This window comes from Camelus bactrianus, chromosome 7 (genome assembly GCF_048773025.1).
Source record: "Camelus bactrianus isolate YW-2024 breed Bactrian camel chromosome 7, ASM4877302v1, whole genome shotgun sequence".
Taxonomy (NCBI): Eukaryota; Metazoa; Chordata; class Mammalia; order Artiodactyla; family Camelidae; genus Camelus; species Camelus bactrianus.
The window spans coordinates 11,514,444-11,539,386 of record NC_133545.1 but is presented as its reverse complement, the minus strand read 5'-3'; the positions used below and the strand labels follow the sequence as shown (position 1 = coordinate 11,539,386).

The 24,943-nt window shown below is 46.0% G+C and overlaps 2 protein-coding genes across 5 annotated transcripts in view; one reads left to right on the top strand and one right to left on the bottom strand.

The window, feature by feature from the left end:
- The window catches only part of AGK (acylglycerol kinase), a 95,743-nt gene extending 81,784 nt beyond the window's left edge, over window positions 1-13,959 (top strand). For all 3 annotated transcript variants that reach the window (XM_074366906.1, XM_074366905.1, XM_074366904.1), the window contains 5 exons: window positions 4,094-4,241; window positions 4,645-4,742; window positions 9,543-9,613; window positions 11,545-11,629; window positions 12,671-13,959. In XM_074366906.1, the coding sequence (XP_074223007.1) occupies window positions 4,094-4,241; window positions 4,645-4,742; window positions 9,543-9,613; window positions 11,545-11,629; window positions 12,671-12,808 (540 nt within the window). In that variant the 3' untranslated portion in view covers window positions 12,809-13,959. The remainder of the gene's footprint in view (window positions 1-4,093; window positions 4,242-4,644; window positions 4,743-9,542; window positions 9,614-11,544; window positions 11,630-12,670) is intronic.
- Window positions 13,960-15,564: 1,605 nt separating this feature from the next.
- Window positions 15,565-24,943, bottom strand: part of DENND11 (DENN domain containing 11) — a 38,776-nt gene continuing 29,397 nt past the window's right edge. Inside the window, exons 6-9 of one of the 2 annotated variants that reach the window (XM_074366902.1) lie at window positions 24,022-24,153; window positions 23,691-23,841; window positions 23,060-23,128; window positions 15,565-21,418 (exon numbers count right to left, since the gene is read on the bottom strand). In XM_074366902.1, coding sequence (XP_074223003.1) covers window positions 21,223-21,418; window positions 23,060-23,128; window positions 23,691-23,841; window positions 24,022-24,153 — 548 coding nt within the window. In that variant the 3' untranslated portion in view covers window positions 15,565-21,222. Of the gene's footprint in view, window positions 22,804-23,059; window positions 23,129-23,690; window positions 23,842-24,021; window positions 24,154-24,943 lie in introns of both variants that reach the window. The other variant, XM_074366903.1, reaches the window with a different exon arrangement.

The window sequence follows — 24,943 nt, the reverse complement described above, 5'->3', positions numbered from 1 at the left end:
GCATTCCTATTCTGATACCTCTCATCTGCCAACTTATGCTCTGCATTACCAAGCCCATATGTGATTTCATTTTAATATTTCACTCCCCTTTGCCTTTTCAATGACTCACTCTTACCAGACAAACCTTGAACACAATGACCAATATCTCATTAATTATTTGCAAGTGTGTCTATATTAGTATCTGAAAATGAATTGAAGATTTGTATCTCGATATATCTAATCATACAGGCTTGTATATAATATAGTGGGTTTCAAGCTGTGCTTTGTGCTCCAAACTGTGTTTTTGGTGTTTTTTTGTTTTCAAACAAGCCAAATATGGGTAGTGGTTACTGTACGGGACAACCCAGATACAGAACAGTCCCATCATCAGAGAAAGTTCTCTCCGGCAATGCTGCTGGACTTTACAATGAAGAGTATTGGCAGAGGGAAAAGCGCAACCATGTATGTTAATGCGAATGCTAACAGAAAAGTCATACGTACCTGTGTACTAGATACTGTGTTCAACTTTTATGCAAATCAAGCTAATATATTTACAGTTTGGCTGGCCAATCTGAAAACTGACAGGTAAAGTTTGAATGTAGTGGAAAGTTAGGTTCTAATATTAATATTCAGAGTATCAAGTGTTTTTCTAATTATAAAAGTAATAGATGTCCATCGCAAAACATTTGGAAAACAGCTCCCTTTACCTTCTAAATAAATTCCACTTGGATGAAAGAAATGTTAAAAAAAAAAAAAAAAGGACCATTAAAGTGCTAGGGGTAACCAATCTACATGATTATTAAAATGAACCTGGAATGGGGAACAAGGACTTCCTACACCTCAGGCTAATTGTGTTAGTAAAATGCATTATTGCTGTGGCTTGAAGGAATAATTTCATTGTTGGAGTACTGAGTGCATTTAAGAAGAAACAGAGTAACTGTGTATTTAAGTTGTAGAACCTGGGAGAATATAAACAATTACTGCATATCTATTGTGTGACAAACCCCGCTATATATTTGGAATACAAAATCAAATAAGACAGCTTTCCTGCCCTCAAGAGGTATTCATGTGTTGGGGAGTGAGGTCCAAGTAAATCAGCAGTTCGGCAGGTGCATTGAGAGAAACACGGAATCAGATGGGAGCAGAGGGGAGAGGCATTAACTCTGACTGAAGGTCAGTAATGTTGGCCAGGGAGGGTGACTTTTGCTAAATTTTGAAATTACATACAGGACTAGATAAAGGTCGTTCCGTGCAGAGAGGCCAGGGTGTGTGAAGTCAACAGTGGCGTGACATGGTCTTTAATCATGGCCCGCGCAGCAGAATGGCAGGAAGGAGGGTTTGAGGTCAGGGCCGCTTATGTCAGGTTTTGATGTGGGATCTGACTTTTCTCATTAAAGTGCTGGGGAGCTTTTGAGTCTGAAGCAGGGGAATGACACGAGCAGATCTGCATTTTAGAAAAATTGTTTGGTACCAGGGTGTACAAGAGAATGGCCGTGGGTAATTAAAGGCAACAGCGTCTGCTAGCGGATTGTTTAAGTCATCCAGGTGAGAAGCAATGAGGTACAGACCAGGGGGTCACGGTGAATATTGACAACAGAGGATGGATAAAGAGGTGGAATCCTTAAAAGTTGGAAGGAGAGCATAGGATTCCCAGATTTCTCATTTGAGGGCCTGGAGTTTGGGAACTAGAGTTTTTCATTAATACTGGTAATATTAGAGTATGATCAAGTTTGTGAAGAAAGGTAAAATTTTCAGCTTGGCATGTATGAAGGTGAACCTACTGGTGGTACAGACAAGTGGAGGTAAAGTTGTGACTTAGGTCTGGAGTCCAGCAGAGAGATCTAGGCTAAAGAAGTAGACTTAAATGTCCTAAGTGTATGAGTTGTATTGAGCTATGGGTTTGATGAAGTTACTATTGAGAAAAGATGGCCAGAAATAATAATCATTTAAAGAGCGAGAAGTGATGACTAGGACCTGCTAAGAGAGAAACGAGGAGAAAGTGCTGACATAGAAGCCAACGGGAAAGAGAATTTCAAGAAGAAAGTGAGATTTCACGAAGCAACAGCAAAGAGTGTAAATAAAGACAGGAAAGTAAGTATCCATTGAACTTGGCAACCTCTGAAGATTTGGTAACCTCCTAAGAGGAGGGGCTGGTGCCTTATTGAAGAGAGTTCAGGAGTAAGTGGGAGATAAAGAAGTGGAGGCAGCAGAGCCAGTCCTTCAAGAAGCTTGACTTTGAAGGGAAGGCAATAAAAGGCAAAAGCTAGTGAGAAATATGGGGTCAGCAGAGTGGGTTTTTTTTTTTTTTCCCCAATTGTTGAGATATCCATGTCTTTATCCCCTCAAACAAAAGTAAAAAAGGGAGGAGGTGAGACAAAAGACACAAAGAGCATGACTGAATTAGCCAATGCCATGAGTGACTGGAAGGGTCCTCGATCCAAAGTCCTGGCTTAGCCTTGGACAGGGGAAGGGCCACCTTCTTCCTTGAGACAGGAGAGAAATAAAGGAGAGGTCCAGATGGAAACAGATTTACGAAGAGCTGAGGCAGTTCTCACTGACGTCCTGATAGTCTCGCTGAAGTGTAGCAGGCACGGTGGTCTTTTGAAAACAAGGTGGACGGCGGTGCCAGTGGTGATGGTGTAGGGGATTTTGAAGGAAGATGAAAATAGGGAGGTTTAGAAGGATTATCAAGGGGCATCGAAGACCTTAGACCAAGAATTTGTTGTGACCTGGATATGCTCGGCTGGGTGATTGCTTTTCCCCGTATCAGTATTCAGCAGGAGTATTTTATTTTCCCTCTAGTAATATTGAGCCATGATATAGAAGTACAGACAGGATTGATCCAGAATTGGAGCCTTTCAGTGCACGTATTATGGAAGACTGAAAACACAAGATGGCCAAGAGCAATGAAAAAGAGTGAAGTAGAGTAACCCACTGTTCATTTGGTTGGCACTGAGGACTGGAGTGGTCAGGGACTCGAGTTCTCAATGTGTGTGGTTAGGATCTTCCAAGGCCCCCAAATCACACCCCTCTCGTCCTCCTCTGAGATGGAACCAAGTTATGAAAAGAAATGCAGGAGCAAGACAGATGGAAATCAACATACCAGCTTTATAAAAGCCAGCAGCGAAGGACACAGCTTGATACATGGTCACAATCCAATTTCCTAGTACTCCAGATTGAATCCATCCAGCTTCACTGCGTGAAGAAGCAGTGGATGTGTGAGTCTGCAGGACGACCACTTTCAGAGAGAAGACAAGGAGTTGGGTCTTTCTGGGCTTGGGGAGGAGTAACCGATGGAGTGAGAGAAGTCAGAATTGTTCCTCTTTTTAATTCACCACATGGAAACTTGAGAACAGGGGAGTAGTTCACCTTAAGAGCCACTGGGCACAAAAGAATCAACCAGAAGAATATGGGAAGTGATAGATGGTAGGACATCAGGGCTTACGATTTCTAAGATGGAGTAGTTCCAGGTAGCAGTAAGGACCAGGATGCAGCCATGGGCATGGGTGGCTGTGGTAGGTTGGAGGTGATGTCAAGGGCTGAGAGGCTAGGGTGTTACTTTAGTTATCCCTGTGGACACTGATGGGCCCCAGGGTGGCACTGGACCTGAGGTGCCAGGAAGCAGAAGGCAAATCTAGTGTGTGAGAATGATGATCTTTGAAGCAGGAATGAGATGCCTTGGGCTGGATTTTGACACTGGACTAAACCCACCTGGCCTGAGTGGAATATGATTCCAGAAGTGAAGAAGGTACTTGATGCAACTGGATTTCATCAATTTCATGTTTGTGTCACCATCTCTGACCAGAGATAAACGTATCATGGGGTGACTCTGTGCTCATTCGTAGGGAGATTTTCCTGGACAAGCAGAAGCAGTGGTTGATTGTTGGCCTGTTTTAATCTCTTCTGCTTTACGTCACTTGGCTCATGGTTTCAAGATAGGCCTTTAAGAGGAAAAGAAAGTTGGAGGTGTGCACACTCCAAATTAGACATGATTTCATCCAGTGAGAGGAGATTACTGGTTAGTTTTCTAGCAGGTGTGGGTGGAATATGGTCCTCCATAGAGGGCACTCTAGGAGTTTGCATGGTAAAAGTTTTTGTCTCCTCACATTGAAAGGAGTGGCCTCAGACTCATCAAGCCTCGATCTCATACACGGGACCTACAGAGAGACCCCCCAGTGGAGCAGAAGAGACCCCTCCACGGCCCTCCCTGTACCGGAGAATATTACGAAGGCTCGCGTCATACTGGGCACAACCGCAGGACGGTGAGTGGCGGGGGGATGAAGGCGGGAAAGCCCTGGGCAATTCAGGCTCTCCTAGAGCAGGGGAGGCCCTTCGAGGGTCACTGAATTCAGCCTTCCGTGCACCACGGCGCAGGGCCCAAACCAGCACAGTGTCCCATGAATGGGAACAGCCTGCGTCATTTGTAACAGTGTTCCTCTTTCTGTCACTGACCTTTATACTGTTGTGGCTGCTTTTGGAGGGATGTCTGAGGCTTAGAGGTTCTGTTTTGTGCCTGGCTCTTTATCCCATGTATGAGAATATGAAAGAAACCTTAGGCGGGGAGTCAGCAGAAGGGCTAGGGAGACCATCTGAGCAGCTGGCCATTGGTGGTTGTGCTGAAATGTTAATGGAAGAAGCTGGTCTGTATCGAATGTGTTCACACAGCCGTTTCCCGAGAGGGGAGCCCAGAGGTCTGGAAGGAAGTGCAGCTGTCCACCCTTGAACTGTCCATCACGACCCGGAACAGTCAGCTTGACCTGACAGTAAGTGGGCTTTTTTTCTTTTATTAGAAAAGCATTTGACTGGAAAGAGTGACAAAGGCTACAGACTCTTCTACTAACTTGGCATTTTTATTTTCACCCTGTGGGGATAGAGGGGAAAGGATCAGGAACAGGAGGACATGGTGCCTTTGACACATAACAGCAGTGAGAAGAAACAGCCTAGTGAAGTGGCCTAAAAACTGAAGGGGCTCTGATCAAGTATTCTGGGACAGTAGTTAGTAACGGTCACCACGCTTTCTGCCTTCAGAGAACTGAGGACAAAAGGCCTTTAGAAATGGGGTTAACCTACTCACTCCCACTTGTCACAAGAATAAAAAACTGTGGGACTTTTACTTGAGTTAAATATCCATTACTTTTTTGTTTATATTAAATATGTAGATTTAGGTCTCTGGGAGAAAAAACTGTATCTATATACATCTATATTTATGCAGATGTATATGTGTATACAAACATTTATATCTCTATTTACATATATATTGAGTCCAGTCTGTTGACATGCACGGTCCAATATGGTAGCCCCTAGCCACATATGCCTATTTAAATTAATTAGAAATAAAATTTAAAACTCATTTCTTCTGCCGTATTTCAAGTGCTCAGTCGCCATACGTGGCTGGTAGCCACCATACTGGAAAGCACAAATATGAAACATTTCCATTAGTGCAGACAGTTCTACTGGATGGTGCTGCTATAGACAATATGCTAAAAAATTTCTGAAATACAGCTGAGGTTGGCAAACTCGTCTGCCACCTGTTTCAGTATAGCCTGCAAGCTAAGAATTGATTTTACATTTTTAAATGGTTGGAAGAAAGTCAAAAGAAGAATTCTATTTTGTGATGTGTGAAAAGTATATGAAATTCAAGTTTCAGTATCCATAAGTAAGGTCTTATTGGAACAGAGCTATATTCACTCACATACATATCGTCTGTGGCCACTTTTGTGCCGCAGTGGCAGAGCTGAGTCGTGACAGACACTGAATGGCCCCAAAGCTAAAACATTTACTCTCTGGCCATTCACAGCAAAGGTTTACTGACCCCTGGTCTAGAGAAAACCTTAGTAGTTTATATTGAGAATGCCGATGGAGAAGTTGTCCTTAACCGTGAGCTAATTACTGTGTTCAGCGTTTATGCAAATCAAAGTAGTATGTTCACAGTTGACCTAGTCAGTCTGAAAACTGGCACATGGAATTGAAGGTAGCGACAGAGGCATGAATGTGGGAGACAGATGCCGTGAGAAATCTGATTCCACCTTTATTATGGGATGGTTCCTGTGCAGTAAACTATATGTATTTTGGCTATGCAATTTGATAAATTTTGATAGATGTATATACCAGTGAAACCACCACCACAATCAAGATAGCTAACACTTCCATCACTCCCCAAGAGGTGCACATTTCAAATTCTCCATTTATCCCTTCCAATCCGCTTTACCCTCTGGTAACCATAAGTTTATTCTCTATGTCTGTGAGTCCGTTTCTGGTTTGTAGATAAGTTCATTTGTGTCCTTTTTTTAGATATCACATATAAGCGATATCATATGGTATTTTTCTTTCTGACTTAGTTTACTTTGAATGACAATCTTCAGGTCCATCCATGTTGCTGCAAATGGTATTATTTTATTCTTTTTTTGGCTGAGTAGTATTCCATTGTATGTATATACCACATCTTTATCCAGTCATCTGTCGATGGACATTTGGGTTGTTTCCATGTCTTGGCTGTTGTAAATAGTGCTGCTATGAACATTGGGGCGCATGTGTCTTTTCGAATTATATTTTCCTCCGGATATATGCCCAGGAGTGGGATTGTTGGATCATATGGTAAGTCTGTTTTTAGTGTTTTGAGGAACCTCCATACTGTCCTCCATGGTGGCTACACCAATTTACATTCCCACCAACAGTGTAGGAAGGTTCCTTTTTCTCTACACCCTCTCCAGCATTTATCGTTTGTGGATGTTTTAATGGTGGCCATTCTGACTGGTGTAAGGTTATATCTCATTGTAGTTTTGATTTGCATTTCTCTAACAATTAGTAATGTTGAGCATCTTTTCATGTGCTTGTTGGCCATCTGGATGTCTTTGGAGAGATGTCTATTTAGGTCTTCTGCCCATTTTTTGATTGGGTTGCTTTTTTTTTTTTTTAATATATTAAGCTGTATTAGCTGTTCGTATATTTTGGAAATTAGTCCCTTGTTGGTAGCATCATTTGCAAATATTGTCTCCCATTCTGTAGGTTGTCTTTTCATCTTGTTGATGGTATCCTTAGCTGTGCAAAAGCTTTTGTTTAATTGGATCCCATTGTTTATTTTTGCTTTTATTTCCATTACTCTAGGAGCTGATTCAAAAAAATATTGCTGTGATATATGTAAAAGAGTGTTTCAATCCATTTAGAGTTTGTTTTTGTGTATAATGTTAGAGAACGTTCTAATTTCAGTCTTTTACGGGTAGCTACAGTAAACTTGTAGGATAATCAGTAAAAAATGGGCAAAGGGCAAATATAGAAATTCATAGTCACATAATTAGTGAAGTATATTCATTAATAGAAACATCAGGCAAAGAACAAAAATAGAAATTCACAAAAGAAAGAATCATGAAAAAAATTCGCTTGTACTTACTACAAGCTAGGCACAGTCCTAAAAATTTTAGCGTCAGCTCATGCAGTTCCCCATAACTAATCAGGTAGATACAACTTTTATCTGAATTTCATAGGTAAGGAAACAGAAAAGTGCTCAATATCAAAGGAACACAAATGAAAACAGTAAATACTGAACTGTCGTAGATGAAAAGCATGCTAGTGTTTAGTGTTGGTGTGGATGGGACAATGGGCAGTCAGGTGTTTCTGACAGGAAGGGAGATGAGAACGCCCTTTCTCCATGGCATTTCGGCAGACTATGTGAAGCATCTGAAGTATAAGTATACCCTTGGCCCTATTAAGCATATTTCTAGAAATTTATCCTACAGAAATAATCAAATGATACAAAATGTAGACAATCCCTTATTTCTTACATAATGGAATTCTGAAAATGTTGGTGAAAGTGCATGTATTAAGGTTAAAAAAATAGTTAAAAAGAGGAATTTAAAAAAGATAAGATGTCTAATTATACAGTTCCTTTATACCCAGTCTCTGATGGTAGGTATTTCCAGTGTTTTTGTTCATGTTCTTTAACCTTGTTCTTTGCTCCGATGATTGAATACCAGTGAATGGATGGAGTTCAGTGAGTGTGTGATTATAGCTGAAGATTAGCCACATTCAGACGCCGAGGGCTTTTTATTTTTGTGCCAATTATAAAAGTATATGATACTGCGCTTCTTATCACTGGGAGCAGCACATTCATTTTCTCTTTTTCCAAACCTCTTTGTAAAAATAAAAGCAAATGTAATAAAATATTCAAAGATAACGAAGCTGCCATGTAAAAGCTCAAGATGTTCATTTATCATTTTTTAAAAAGTCCATTCACAGTCTGAAAGAGGCTTGAGGGATGTGGAATGTGTGGAAATTAGGGTCTCTTGTAGAGCTGTGTTGTTTTTATAATAGCAAAATATGCAAAAAAATAATCAGGTGACTGATTAAATGCATCTTGATACATGTATTTAAAATGTTCTCTCTATATTTATTGACATGAAAAGATGTTCATCATATATTGTTAAATGAAAAACCAGGTTGAAATGATTTGCATCAGTGATTCCATATTTATTTAAAAAAAGAAATACCCCCACCTATAACTGAGTTTTGTGAATGGTGGAGCTGCGGCTCCAATTTTATATTCTTTCCATATAGAAAGCCAGGAGTCCAAGCACCATTTATTGACGTGTCCACACCCCACCCCACCGCCCCCTCCCCCACTGATCTGCAGGGAACGTCTGAAACGTCCAGTATCTGAATGCATGGAGATGTTTGTTTCTGGTCTCTATTCCATTGCTCTGTTTTTCTATACTTGTACTGTGCTTCTCTTAATATGGTTTTATGATAAGTCCCTCTGTGTTTTTCTTCTTAAAGAGTCTCTTGGCTGTTCTTGGCTCTCTGATTTCTATAAATCTTTGAGAATGTTATTAAGTTCCACATAAAAATCTGTTATAATATTGATCAGGATTACACTGAACAGTAGATCAATTTGAGGAAAAATGACATTTCTACAATACTGACTCATCATGAACATGGCATGTGTCTTCATTTATTTAGGTTTTTAATGTCTTTCAATGAAGTTTTACAGTTTATCTGTAACATTTTGTCTTTTGCTGGGTAGGTTCCTGGTTATCTTAATTTTTGATACTATTGTAAATAAGTAGATCTTAAAATGTCATTTTTTAAACTATCTGATTTAGTAGATGGACAGGTAAGTGGTTTTTTATATTGATGCTGCATCAGCCATCTAACTAAATTCTAAGTTTATGGGTTTCTTTGGATTTTCTATAGATTCAATCAAATCAACTGCAAACAGTACAGTTGATTTTTTTTCCTTTCAAATACTAATCTTATCTTCTAATCTTTTAACTTATCTTACCACTTTGGCTGGGACCTCAGGACAGTGTTGGAAGGAAGTAGTGATGGCAAGTGTCCTTGTTTTATTCCTGATTTAGAAAAGCTTCACTGCTTCTTTCTTGAGTTTGATGGGGTCTTTTTTTTAGATACCCTTTATCAGGAGGACTGAAAATATTCAGGATTAGGTCACTGAAAGTCAAGTCCCCTCTATAATACACACCCCAGCCACAAACCTCCAGGGCAGAAGGATGACAACAGGCTGCATCAGGCAAAATTCATAGCATTAACTTTAGTCTTCCTAACCTTTCTAGAGCAAAGAAGACTTCATGAACATCTGCATGGAGCCCAACACCGTCAGCAAAGGAGACTTCATCACTGTAGGGTGAGTGGGCTGGGGTGTGTAGTAAAGCACTGAGGCTTTAAGCAGTCTGTACTCTGGTCAGACCTGACCAATCAGAGTGCCCATGAAGTCCAAGACAGATCCAGCCAGGGGCCTGTCTGGTTTGGGAACCACAGCATTCTTTCATTTGGGTTGACATGTGTGGTGCACCTCTCCTACCTTGGCTTTTCCTGTTCAATTTGGGGAGATCAGAGTGTGGGAGCAATCTTTGTCTTTTGACTAAAATGACAGAATTCAGTGTAGCATAATATTGTGTCCAGAATTTTGGCTTCAGGGTTAGAACCGCTGGGTACAAATCTTGATTCTGCCACTTACTGGCCTCATGACTTTGACGATTTCTCGACCTTCTCTGAATCCTTTCGCCTGTATACAGTATGGAATAATACTGTCACCTCTATCTCAGGATTGGTTTTGAGTCTTGAGTGAGGGACTGCGTAGGAAGTCTTTCTCATTGTGAAGCACTTCACAGCATCAGTTACGATTCACGTCAGTCCACCTTGCCCTCTTCCCAGGGCATTAATGAAAAACTGAAAAGGAATTAAGTACCTTGGACACTTTCCAGGCTTTTTCTCCCTTTTCCACTACAAAATACCTTGCCAAGTCCTGATTTGTTAAGCTCTACCTCTGCCAGCGTTTTATTGGTTAAGAATGCTCTCAGCACTCCACCAGTCTCTAGAGCATCTGAGGAGGCTGCGTGTTACCATGCCAACTGGGGACCTGCGCAGCCATCTTTCTGAGCTTTGTCTCGGAGCTCCCTCTTGTGCCCAGCTGGGGATTAGCCATCTCTGCTGCGGAGGCCAGGTCTCCGTGGCTACTCCACTCTGCACCCGCACCCGCAGCACAAGGTCTCTCACCAGCTTGTGTCGTTCTTGCCTTTGGTACGGCCTTCAGATGCTGCCTAGCTGGTTCTGCAGCCCTCGTTTTACTTGCTGTATCTGTAATAGGAGGGAAAAAGCCTTTCTTCTCCTAGAAAGCGCCCAGAAGCCACACTCTGTCTTGAGAGTCTGGCCAATGGGACCAGCTATGTTTGAATCTCCTTCAGAATACCGACATCCAAAAATAAGAAGAAAAACCGATTCCACTGCTTAAATTAGATGAAGTCATTCTGTTCCGCATGGTTGCTGTCATCATCTTTCAGCAGCAGCAATAACAGGGTTTCCTTTGGTCTCCACGGGAAGTGAAATCAAGTAATGTCTGTTTCTGATTTGAACGCTATCAGGTTGCTTTAGAAAACTGATGATGCTTCAGATGCTAAAGAGTTACTATTGTTAATGATAAAGACTGGACGAATTTACCTGGATTAGCTTTCGTCCCTTTCCCACTGACCATGACTAGCTCGGAAGGGCACGTGTACATGAGGTTGTACGTGTGTGTGTCTGTGTGTCTTACTCCCAAGCCGTCTAGTCAGGGTAAAGGTGGAGCAGGGCTAAGCAGACTGTTTACATCAATCTAGAGAATCATCAGGAAACTGCTAAGATTAGTTGTTCATATAAACATCTAGTTTAAATTAGAATAAAATTTTTCTCCCAGCCAAAGATTCACAAGAAGTACCAAATAGCAAAAGTTTAGTACTTTTTTCTAAAGAATTTCATTTCATTCCAGTTTTTTAATTTGGGTTTCTTAAATAGCCCAGGAATTAGGTACACATGGAACTGTTTAAAAATACAGAACAATTAAGAGAAAATCAGTCTTAACTTTATGCATAGTTCTCTACAATAAATCAATCTCAGTCTAGAACGTGTCCCAAGGCTAAGCAAGAATGACTGTGGGAAAAGTTACTCACAGACACCCTGGTTCAACAGGTCGTGAGTCCATCTGTTTAATCTCATCAAAAGACAGAACTTGCTACATTCTCGCAGTAGAATCTAGGTGCCAGCACGGGTTTCCCAGCTTTGTTTTTCCTGTCCCAACAGAAGTAAGAAGGTGAGAGACCCCAGGCTGCGTGCTGACGGCACCGAGTGTCTCCGGGCCAGCCGCTGCACGCTGCTGCTTCCTGAGGTAAGCGGGGCTTAGCTGTCCCACAGCTCTGAGTCCCTTCCTGGTCTGTCTGCCTTTTCCCTCCTTCCTTCCTATTAACAGAACCCCTTTTAGGTACCTTGTACGTGCCGAGCGCTGTGCCAGGCTCTGGGTTAGATTAAGGGAGGCCTGGAAAGGTGACAGAAGCCCCTCTGAGTCACGGATTTAGGGCTGGGCTCCTAGACTTCTGGTGTTGTCAAGCCAAGCTTCTGTCAAGTGATCTAGGTCTCCTGAGCTTTTGTTTTTCTGAATGTAAATTAATGCAGATGGTTACTATAACAACGCATGGTGTTAACAGTGGATTCCAGTTTCACGTTTTTTAAAAAGCATCTGGAAGCAGTTTTCAGGATGGCACTAAATTTTTCTGTACTGTGAAATGCCACGCTTAGTAGAATAACCTATGTGGAAAAAAAGTTACTACAAATTGCCTCTGGAGGTTCGTGGCTATTTTACTATGGTATTCAAAAAGGACTGCAGGGAAAACAGAAGGTGTCCCCACGGTGGGTGGCCCATAGTTTCAATATAGCAAATGTTGAATTAAATGCATGAGCTACGGAAGGGTTTTGCAGAATGTGTAATATTAGTGTATACATAATACGATACCTTAGGTATAAAGCTAGGCAAGTCCTAAAGCGCCACCATAAAAATAATGAGTGGCCTCCCGAAGAGAACTGGCTGTCTTTCTCGCTTTCCATTTGAGAAAGGTTAGGGCTGAGGACATACGCGTGTTATATGAATTCCCGAAAGATGTGATAGGACCCTGTCTTTCAATAAGCATTTGAAAATTATAACCTTGTTTCATAAATCTCAAAATAAATCTCCAAAGGAGAGGGGGCCCCCTTGAAAGAAGCCTTTTTGATGGATAGTAGACTTGGACTGTTTCCATCAGCACCACGCCCGACCTAGGCCCTGAAAGGTCCTCCGAGGGGAGGAGGTTTTCCAGAACGACCGGCCCTGGGGCTGCGGTGCCGGCGGATCCCAGCGGCCGTGGGTGGGCTGTTCTGAAGAGTCTCCTCCCCACAGGGAACGGGGGGCTCCTTTAGCATCGACAGCGAGGAGTACGAGGCGATGCCGGTGGAGGTGAAGCTGCTCCCCAGGAAACTGCAGTTTTTCTGTGACCCGCGCAAGAGAGAAGAGATGCTCCAGGGCGCAGCCCAGTGAGCGGGCGGGAGATGGGCGCCCGACACCGCACTCCAGGCCCCCCGGGACCAAAAGGGACCAGAGAGCCCCGTCCCCGCCGTGTGGTCAGGGGCCCTGCTGGCGTTTTCATAGCAAGTACCCCTCTGCCCTTCTCACCGAGCTTCCCAGCAGCGCACGATTTGACTCTGGTGCGACGTCGGGCCCTCCTAGATGTGCTGGTTCCAGCGAGCTCCCCCACGCACCGGACAGAAAAGGGCTAGACCTCGTGGTCTCCCACGGCGGAAGGCGCGCCCCCCGCTCCGGGCTCTGCGGCCGTTCTCGCCGACCCGGGACGGGCCGCTGCCCGCCGCCTCGTCCTGTTTCTGGGCTTCTCCATGGTGCTGCTGCTTTGTGGGCGCCGAGTCACATGCGGCGTGTTTCAGTTCTCTCCTTCACCAAAAAACGTATGTGAGGTGTTTCACTCTTCAGCCATGGCTGAAATACTGTCAAATACTAGTGCTCCCCCCCTCCATTGAATTGTTGGTTTGCATGAGAACCACCTGGGACGACTGACTTGGGGCCCAACCCAAATCCAGTAACTCAGTCGGGGCCGAGGAATCTGCATTTTAAAAGGCAGCCACTCCTCCTGGGTGCTGCTTCCATTAGAGCCCCCAAACCTACCTGGACACACAGCCGTGTAACGCAGCGGCCCACACGCTCTCCTGCTCGTGTGCTTCACATCCCGTGCCCCCACGCTCGTAAGCTGACAGCTAACATTTTTCATGGGAAGTTAGAGTTGCCAAAGTATATACTTTCTGGTGTCATGTAAATATTGATATTTTAAAATAAAACTGTTACATCACTCTTTTAAACATATTCAGCGTAACTGAAATACACAGCAGTCTGACACTCATCATCCATTTACAAAAATAAATGAGTAAGTTGTTTAGTAGTTGAAAATGTCTATTTTCCTCCTATGTATATTTCCATACCATTTTCAGCAAAGAATGCTATCATCTGTTTTTCTGCTTGAAAGTTTTTTTGTCATTCAGCCTATCTTCTTGCCAACAAAAATACAACTTTTTTAGTTCTTCAATTGTTAACTCAGTATGGAATAAATATTATCAGCAATCAAAAGACAACTGATGAATATTACAAATTTTTGATAATTAAAAGTTAACATTTTATTAGAATGCTCTTTATCCTAATGAGTTCATTTATCCAAAAACACGTTATTTATAGCTAACAAAAGACAACATTACAGATGTAAACACAGAAATAAGCAGATGGGCTAGAAAAAATTCTGCTGTAACAATGTCACGCAGTTCTCTGAATTCCTTCCAAACTGCAAATTCAGTGATTGTTTAGCTTAACTGTTGAGTAGATCCTCCTTCCGTTTGTTGAAAGCAGAGAACTAGGAACTACCTGCCTTGCTAAGGATGTGTTAATGTAATCATTTATGGCTGGTGCCCTGAGGCAGATCAGTTTTAGGACAGAGCATATACCCACACCGACGAACCGTCCAGGGAGTGAAGACCAATGCTTGAAGGATTATAAATGTAGCAGCTATGAAAAGACTGTGACTGCAATACTGGTACAATAACGCTTACCTGTTTACCTCTGTGTTCTTCAGAGCGGCGTTAAAAGCTATGCTTTTGCTAACAAAACAAACCCAAAACCAAACACAGGTGGGTCCAAACATGCAAGGAGCACCCACTCCATTCTGCCCTTGGAGGGGAGAGGGGATGCTGTGGGGTAAGAAAACACAGCTTCTATGTGAGCCAAGGCTCTCTGGCTTATCTGGTTCTATAACAGAGTATAAAGGACCAGCACAGAATCTTGGCTATCAGCATACGTTTATCGAGTGATTCTAATCTTTCCATAGAAATGATGGCACATACGATTGGGGAAGGGTATTGAATTCAGATTAATATTTCTATTCATTTTTAAATATAAATATGTCCAAGTTCAAATTGTTTTTTTGATTCAGACTATTTCCTGACAACACGGTTGCCTTACCATCTGTCACCTTGTTCTTTCCATTGTCCTCCATGTAAGTCCACGTAAAGGATGTTTAACGCAGCTGTGAGACCCTCGTCGGCCAGACCTGGAATGTAGAGTGAGTCCCCCACTGCTGTTTAGTACAAATCTTTAATCAGACTAATTCTGCTTAAAACCCCAGAGCATCTCTATCAAAAACAGAGCAGATGTTTTACATTAAATTCAGTTTCGTTGAAAGCCTTTTGCTTAACCCCACACCGATCCGTACGCACGGTTATTACTGTGTGCGGTGCTTTACACGTGCAGCTCTGTTCTCAGTCCTAGGAGGTAGGTAATACGTGACACGTAACTTTGAAGGTAGGAACCTGGCTTGGAACAGAGCTAACAATGTTAGGGATTGACTCTATGCTGCCTTTAAGTAACTCCCCAGAAGGTTCAAAATAAAACCTGAGTGTGTCTCAGTAGATAATGCAAACTTCAATAGGAGGATGTGAAACTAAAAGGCTTTGGTCTCTGGGGGGGTTCCTCCTCCAGAAGTTGTCTGATGTGAATGAGGGCTAACGGTCCTGGCTTTCCTGGATGGCAGGGTTATGCCCAGCCTGGGTTTCCATTACCTGGAGGAAGGGCTGGATAAACAGGGCCACCAGGAGCGCAGGCCCCGGCTCTGCGGCGTCCTCCATCGTCACTGTGAGTGACGTAGGCGTTCAGGGCTGTGGGTTCCGCCCTGCCCTGGGCTGTCGCTCCTTCCTACCACAGACCACATTTCTTGGACAAGGTGAAGGACGGGAGCACACGTGTTCATTTTAAAATGTGAATTTTAATTGTAAAAACTGTTTTCTGTAAATATAGTTATATCAGCCTCTCTGCAGACAACTTGGTTCAGATATATACAGATATGATATACACAGACGCTGTTTGTACCACAGAACAAGGTCAGGTCAAGACACATTTACTCTCCAGGATGAACCCCCAGCTTTCTTCAGGCCTTTAAGTGATCGGCATTGAAGAGAGAAAAAAACATATGGAGCTGCTGTATATTTAGGGTGAAATTTATCACCTGCCTTCCTAACTTCATACTATGAGGTAAAGACTTAAACCAAAAACAGATTCCGTTTCTCTTATTGCTGTAACTCTGAACACTGGGGCATCAATCAAAATAGGGGTTTGACATTGAAGGCGACAGGGAGGCTCTATGCTGATCCTAGCTGGAAGACAGAGCAAAACTGTTTCCAAGGCTTACGATTGCTTTTTCACCCAAGGTTTATTTCTCAGACCAACAGGCTCGGGGGAAATAAAGGAGGTTAGTTTTGTGCCCCTCTGCTCTGCGCCCCACCCTCCTGCCCAGGCTGCTCAAAGCACAGGGCTCTCTCCTTCCCTCCCTGGACTTCCAGCTACACCGAGACTCGTTTCCTCAAGCCGCCGCCAGGATTTTTTTAGACTTTTAGTTTTGCTTGGTTTGGCCAAAGGAAGGAGTTTTCACTCCCATGTCAACGATGTATGTTAATAACCAGCTAATTCAGTGGACTGTGTGGGGATTTTTCACTTTGTGGGGCATCTCTGGCTGGTTCAGAGCACCACACCCCACCTCCGCACCCCCAAGCTGTCCTCAGAAAGCAAAGTCAGTGGACCAGTAGACTCAACAGGCATTCTACAGCAAACAGAGGTCACTCATACCTCTCCTCCTAGGTAATAAAATACACTTTCTGAATTTACATGCCATTCTCTCTAAAAGCCCATACTGAGCCGAGCTTCTAGAAGAAACGCTCAAGAGATGAAAGCAGGGCCTTACCTCTCCATCGCCATTTCTCTGCACAGCCCTAGAAAATTCTTAGTTCCTTTCTGAATGTGCAGTTTCATCCAGCTGCCCCTGTATTCTAGCTCCAGAGTGAGTTAAAGTGCAAGTTACAAAGCTACCTCTGACCTCCCCCCACTCCAGTGAAGAGGCCTAATGATCAACACGGTCACATTTGCCTCCTTTTGTATGAGAGTCTTCCCTAAGCTCGGTGACCGGCTGTGTGTCATCCTCCCTGGGACTGTCCGTTTTGTCCCCTAAGGAGTGCTGTTTGATTTCACAGGACAGTCCTTATTCAACTCTTCAAAACATTTAAATCATAAAACTTTCATGAGGTCTCGGTTGCTTCCAAATTACAATACTTCCCATTTATTCTAGGATGATAGTTTTGAAATCTCCTTCCATTTCAACATCTGCATACTCAATTCATCATATAGTAATATCGATATAAAAATAAAACTTCCATTTCTTATAAGAAAAACATTGACTTAATTCACAGTTAGCCTTTTCCCACAACACTCAGCCCTCCAGTAGCTCCTGGGAACAGAGGTATATTAGTAATACAAATGGAATATTACAAATCCGTGACCTGGGAGTAAAAGGAGCTCTTAACTCCTTCTCTTCCCCTACCTGAATCAGAAAAGGGTTTTCCTGAAATGAGAGGGGACGGACTGGCTGCTGGGGTAAAACCGCCCCCCGGGTCTGCAGGATCCTCACCGCAGGGCCCAAGTATAACAGCAGGGAAAGACCCGAGGACCAGCCTTCTCAGATTCTGAGCCCCGCAGCGAGGACCCTAACAGGGAGATGAAAGCCTGTGCGGGACACCTTGGTCCCTGTATTAACTTTCTTGCCTGTTAAAGAACTGTCATCACACGAAGGCAAGTTCACTATCCAGCTGAACATTGTCTAATTGTCTTCAGCAGTGCCCTCCCCCTCCTTTACCTCTGCAAGTGCGATCTGTTGGGACTGGAGAAAGCACCTCAATCCGTTCCCTGGCCTCTGCAGTTTCATTTAAAAAAAGAAAGGAAAAAAGAAACCCAGTCCCTGAGGTCCCTGCCTCCTCCTGGAGGGTGGCTGTATTACCATTAAAAGGTTAATCCATCACTGCCCTTCACAAAAGGTTCCCTAAAGGCCTCAGTTTAAAGTTGAATAATCTCATCTTTTTATTGTGTTTGAAGGGCTTCCAGTGTATTAAGACAAATAGCAAGTCCATCCTCATAAGCACCAGAATCAAAAACAGGGATTCACCTATAATTTCATGTCGCTTTACCTTCTAGCTAAAATACCACACAGAAGAATACTCACACGTGGTACTTAGAGCTACTCTGCACCCTGTGCTGCACCTGCATTTCCCATCTTGATTTTCACCAGGGACAAAAGCAAGGTCAGTTATAGATGCAGATCCCTATGCTAAACTATTTCTAGCAGTCTGTCAATGAATTCAGCTTCCCTTCCCCAGCCAAATGTTAGAAGAGATGCCATAATGGACGACGGATCTGGGAGGCACTGGCCTCATTCACAGCAAGCACAGGGCCCCAGGTGGGACAGTGACGTCGGAAAGGATCTACACCAGCCTGAGTGCTTCATGCTTAACAAAAGCCAAAGCTAACTCTAAACAACTAATTGGCCCATACTTCTTGGTCTGGTAAAAGATAAGTCCTACTATTTCTGACTCCTGAAGCATCTTAATCCAGAGGCCAACTAGACCTTGCCCTCAAGGCTGAATATCACCATCGGCCAAGACTGCAAACTTGAGAAACCCATTTTACCAGACATCAGTAAACCCCAAGCCTGGATTCGAGGCCCCACAAGGACTCTTGCCACCTGGAATTTCTTCTAACTTGATTCAAGGTTGAGCCAGCAGCCCCCGTGTCTCAGGTCAGCAATGTGTCCAGGTTAGTACGTGGCTCACGGCATGGTGTTAGATCAGGCTTCAAGGTCCCAGAAGCCAGCTGGGGCAGGGGAGGGTGGAGGTCTAAGAGTCGAGAGGGGCAGAAGACCACCCTCAGTCAATGCACCACACCTGAGGTCCCCAACCCTGCTCCAGAAGGCCAATGGTGGTAGTCCCTGCCCCTACAGAGAACAGGGAAGGCCGTTCACCACCGTCTCCCACACAAAAGCAGATGGTTTCTCAGAAAATATCTCAACAGTGACAGAAAATCAAGCCTCTGTGGCTTCAAGCTTCTGCTGTCAACGTGCAGGGACTCCTGCCTGGCACGTCACTAACGAATTGCCCTTTCAGAGACCTGGCAGTGAGTGATGCTGGGCTGTGCTGCTTACCCAAGAGATGAGGGAGAACGCAGCAGGGTGGGAGCCTTCAGAAGGTGATCTCGGAAGTAAGAGGCCCCGAGCTCCATCCCAGGCAAGAACCCCTCGGGGGGTGACAGGGATGCAGGTAACTACGGGCATGTCAATCAGCCAGGCAGAGGCAGCGCGGCACCAGCCTGCTGGCCCCATGAGGAAGCTGGCAAGGTCCTCTTAAAGCACTCCTGGGAGTGAGGGGGGGAGTTCTGATCTCGGGCCAGCTGAGCTCAGGCTGCGTATGACCTCAGACATGGCACTGCCCCAGGGGCAAGCCCTCTCAGGGGCACCCCACCCCAGCCCTCTGCACGAGCATCGCAGGGCTGGGGGAGATGCACGGAGACACCAGACGGACGGCTGCCTAGAACATCGTGGAGTTGAAAGGAGCCCAGAACCCCGGGTCCACCATCCAAAGGGAAATACAGGAACCTCATTTTCATCCCATTACCTTTGCACCAGCACTTCTGAGCTTGGAGCTACAGCACCATAGAACAGACATGTTTGCGTGCAGAACGCCCCTGGAGCAGAAGTGCTTAAAAGAGTATTCCGCCAACAAATTCCCCAACTCCACAGAATGTGTCTGCCTGTGTCCTCCAAGAGAATCTGACCTCTCCTCTCACCCCCACCCCTGCTCCTGGCTCCTGACACACCCCCCTTAGAAAACCTTGAACCTTTGGGTACCACTAAAAGTAACCTTTACTTGACCCAAGTTAGAAAGGACGCTCCTTTTCCAGGGGCAAGAGGAGACGGCCGCTCTTCGAGGAAAAAGGCAGTGAAGCTTCAGCTTCTAAACATAGACTTTTTTTTTCTTTTGTAAACATATATATTACTGAAATGATGGCTAAACCCACAGAGGAGAAAAATGTACTGTACAGTTTACATTTCAGTGCCCAAACTTATTTATATATTTACATAAAAGATGCTACCTTGATTAATCAATGTCTGTTTGCATTTCCACATGTGAATTTCTCTAGTCTTGAACTTCCTATTAAGGAGCTGCAGTGAAAATATTTTGGAATCAAGCAATAAGCCCTATAAAGCTGTTTTTGAGATAAGAATTATGATGCATCCATTTGAGGGTTATTTCTCTCTGCTGTGTACATCAGCTTGGCTGGAACTTGGTCCCAGACACAAATCCACTGATGGCTATTCCAATAACAGAGCCAGGCAGGAAGGGTGGAGGGGAAGAAATTATTTGTCACCAACAGCCCGGTATCCCAAGTCAAAAATCCTAAACTGGTCCAAAAAACTAAACTCTTGCTCAGAGGAGGCAGCTTCTCTGGCTAACAAACCGTCACTGCCTCCCCTAAGCTGGCATCCACTGAACGCCCCAAAGAGAATAGGCAGGGGCTGACAGGAGCTGTCCCAGGTCAGAACATTCCAGAGGAAAGCAGGTAAACCCATCACCCACACTCAGGGTTCCTGGCCACTTTCCTGGCTGAAGGCACTGTCACATTTGCTCTCTAACAAACCTGTTACGTCTCTGGTCCCAATTACTGAGCTCAAGGAATGTCATCTCTGCTAAAGACAAGTGTGTCTGTGAGGGCTCAAAATTGTACACAGTCTGGCTGACAGTGCCCCACAGGACCCTGCCAGCCCATCCCGAGAGGAGGGGAATCAGAGAAAGAGGACTAGTACATGAATGGCCACCATGAACTTACTCTGAGAAAGGTTTCAAGGCTGCATTTTACAATTTTAGTTTTCAGCTGACTGAAGCAACCTCTCTCCCTGTCATCTGTCCTGAGAGAAGCTCATACTTGATGTCAGAAACATCCTTTGTCCCACTTTGAAATCTACTCACGTGAACAGAGAAAACAGAGATTTACCCTAAGAAACAGGAAAAGGGATTCAATACCAAGACTAGACTCCCAGCACTGATAAAAACCTTCAAAGGCCATCTGGTGTAGCTGCTGCTTCGGGCAGACTGACATCCAAGGCCACGCTGGACAGACAGTTGTCTCATTCTCGAATTCATCCAGGGACAAAGACCACAGAGACTTTCTGAACAGTCCCTCCTAGCTGTTTCCAGAGCTCAGCCCGCTCCTGGTGACACTCGGCCTTTGCCACGTCTCCTCAAGTCACTCAACAAAAAGATGAGAGAATCTACCTTGAGAATGCCTAAGATCAAACCAGGCGGCAGCTCTGAAAGTGGCAGCTCCCAACGACCTGCCAAAGCAGGACACAAAGCCAAGGTGCGCTCATCTTACCTCTAGGGAGGAAGGGAAGAGAGGAGATGCAAAGATGACATTTGTTGGAAGTATAAACAATATTCCTTTGTGTCAACTTAATAAAAAAAATCAGGCCATCGGGAGCCTGGGTACACTTCCCAAGTGACAGTGGCTCACAGTCCGGCTCACGCCTCCTACGGGCAGCAAGGGTTGTCAATGACCAACATGACATCAATGCCGTATGCCTCCAGCAGGTCCATAAGAAAGCTCCGATCTCCCTGAGGGTCCAGACCCATGCCCCGGGCGTGCTCGGCTGTCAGCGTTTTGTCTTGACTGGCGGACACCTCCAACAGAGTCTGAAATATCCGGTTGTTCTGCTCGAGGAAAAACCTGCATTTGCAAGACAAGACATGGGGAAGGGAGAGCAGAAGAGACAAAAAAGCTCACCCAGTAACCCGCATGTGGGGACCCAAACTACACTCTTTTGTTTGATATGCCTTTAAATGGTTTCCAAAGTCTGACACATCTTTTAGAAGAAGAAAACAGGAAGTTAAGGAGTTATTAAAGTGCTACTGAGGTCAGCAAAGAACTGGCATTAGCCATGGTGTGATTAACAAAATCTCCGAGTAAGGGATGGCCTGACTGCCAAAAACATACTTTCCTCGTAAGAGGGAGGTTACCAGGGGTTTAAGCACAGCTTTAGGGAGAGGGCCCACATATTGTGTTCCTCTCTTTCTGCTCCATCAGAAAGGGAAGAGAAAGAATAAAAAAAACAAAACCAAAAAAACTGACCATGCAGTTCAGAGGTCAAGATCTAATGTGAGAAGCTGAAATCCACCTTCGAAGCCCTGGACGGGCAATCAGAGCCAGAGGCAGGCTCTGAAATGGCTCTCCAGCCCCTGAGCCTTCCACACAGAAGAGCTGGAGCTCACAGAGCTGGGGCAAGCAGGGGGTGGGCTGAAGCCAGCCACGCCTGAGCGGGGAGTAAAGAAGGGCGAGTCAGGCTGGAGGTACCCCTAGTGCCACAGCTCACCGTTATCCGTGGGTATCTGCGTTTCTTTGATTGCTTTTTTTGTTTTGAGTTATGCACAGAACATGCTTTGAACGTCAGTGACCCACAGTACTGTAGGAATGTATGAACCGTGTTCAGAAGAGGCATTAACTGCCTAGACTTTTCAGCTGTGTTGCACAGAGCACAGGGTCCAGGGCCCCAGGGCCCCAGGCCGCTCTGAGCGCTCAGGAGTAGCAGGCGCAATGCAATGTGTCAAAGCTCGATCAGACTGCTGGCTCTGTGCTTGGTTCCCAGACATTTTTACATCTAAACAGCATGAATGTGTAACAAAGTACACTCTTTTAGAATCAAAGTCCTGTCTCTTTGTGGAACTGTCCACATTAAGTTTTCAATCTCAAAGCGAGAAACAGTGCTAACTACAAGCGCTATTTCCCTGCCCCCACCCTAGCACATGGGGTAGGCAGGCCAGACAGACAGCGGGGAGGAGTGCTTCTAGTCCAATTACAGTTCTGTTCTCATCACTGAGCACTATTTCACACAGCGGCTTATGAATGGAATCAGTGTTGGAGGGTATTAAGACCATGGCTCCTGCCCCGACCACCCACATTTTGGGGGGAGAGGAATTTCATTAGATTCAAGAGTTAAATTTTCTGATGAGCCCGCCATACTCAGCACAAGGAACCGCACTATTCAAAGGAAGCAATGGGTGAGGAGTCCCTGAATCCCCAGCGACAGACAGAGCTCCTGGGCGGTGGTCATGTGGCTGGAAATGTCCAAAGGAAGACAAATGTCAGGACTCCCATTTTCTCTTAATGATCCTCCCCTGATGTTTAACTCTCCTGGGTCCCCCCTAATGATATTTCAGGGCTCAGGTGGGCTGTGTGTGGAGCCCAGCTCTAAGGGCCCTTGGCAGCAATAAAGGACATCCTTGGACTGCAGCCGGGAACAGGGGAGGGATCCAGGCCTGGGATGCGAAGGGGTCCTCAGGGAGGCCCACGACCGCCGCCGGGATGACTTACAGCACAAAGAGGTCCTCTTCACAAGGGTTATAATCTCCTTCTACTTCCTGGGAATACAGCAGCATCTGCCTGTGGGGAGGAGGTCACCGTCAGAGTCTGATGGGGCTACAGTTACCCCAGCCAGAGGCTAGGTCACCGGCCAGGCAGCTGCACGGGCCACCACCTCCCCAGAAGGAGGCTGACCCAAAGCTACACCCCCCAACCCCCACCCTCTGCTCCCTGCCCTGTCCAGAGGCAGGGATAGAAGGGGCCAGAGAGGAAGAAGCCAGGCTTGGAGTCAGGGGCGGATTCCACCCCTGTGTGATCCCAGGCAGGTGACCACCTTTCCTAATTGTCCATAATATCGGGATGAAGTGATGATGCCACTGATGTTACTGCTGATACCAACATGCTTCCTCGGGCTTCACAGATTCGAGAGGCTGCCAGAAAGAGGTCGCCCCATGCAGCCGGCTGCCCTCCCGTCAGGGCAGTGTGCGCTGGGAGCCCCGCTGCGCTTCGCCCCTCCAGCTGCCAGCAGACGGGCAGAAATGCTCCGACAGGGAAGGGGTGGAGGGCGGGCTTGAGAGGTACCCCGTCCCCCCCCCCCCCCCCCCCGCGCTCGGGGCGCGCCGCCCAGGCCCCGGGGCTCTACCTCTGCTCGTTGAGCCGCCGGAACTTCTCCCTGTCCGCGCTGTTGATCTTCAGCAGCGGCTGCAGGTGGTCGTGGTGCGTCCGCACGTTCTGGTTGTCCACGTAGACGTCGTACAGCTCCCGCTTCTCCTCGAAGATCTTCTCCGTGGTGCCTGCGGGCCCTGGGGATCAGGAGGCGGGACCGCGGAGGGCGGCCCCGGGGGGAACCACCCCGACCCGGCCGGGGAACCCGGGGACCGGGGGTCCGGGGAGGGGGGCCCCCGGCGGAGCTGGCCCTGGCAGGCGCTCGGGGCAGACATGCGCGCGCAGGATGGGGAGGGCCCCGTACTCACAGGCCACATAGGACAGCTCTACCTCCAGGCTCTCGATGTCGGCCACGTTCACGTAGAAGAAAGGCTTGGACTCGGGAACGGTGCCCCCGATACCGGGCAGAGAGACGTTGGCCAGGCAGCAGCAGCAGTACACTGCGGGCACAGGGGAGGTGAGGGGGGCCTGGGCCCCTGCAGCCGCCTCCCCCGAGCCTGCTGGCCACGTCCCTGGGCGCTCGGCCTCCGCCGATACTGCTGGGGGCGGGGCTTCGTGCTGAGCTGGCACCCTGAGGAGAGCGGGGGTGGAGGAGCAAGCCTTTCAGGCCCCGCAGCAGAAACCGGATCTCCTCAAGGCCACGCCACCAAGGTCATATCCAACGGGGACACGTTTTAGCCTTCGTCCCACGAGGTCTTGCTTAGGATTTAGCTACCTGTGACCTTACTGCCTGCCACCCTTGCATCTTCTGACCGTGTCCCTCAGCCTCCTCTGCCCTCCTCCTTTATCGGTTCACCTCCTGGGCCTGCATCTTCAACGCTGGCACGTCCCTCCCCACTCACTCTCCCCAGGTGATGCCACCCACCCCACGGCTAGCCGCGCGGTTTCTGTGCCACCCTCAGCTCTGTATCTCCGGCCTGGCTTGTCCCCCAAGGTCCTGACCCAACTACACCAGTGCCTAGTGTCCCTCTCGAGAAGGCCTTACAGCAGCACACACCTGTCATGTCAAAAGTTAAGTGTCATAACCCCCCTGCCACCTGCTCCTCCGCAGTGCCCCACCTGGTGGCCCCACCATCCTTGTCATGTCATCTTAGACTCTTTCTCCGTTACCTCGCACACATCCGAACCTTACAACCCAATCAGACACCAAAGTTTGTCAGGTTTCACTCTCAAATATCACTTGAATCCATCTTCTCTACCTTAATCCAGACCCTTATCTCTCACCAGACT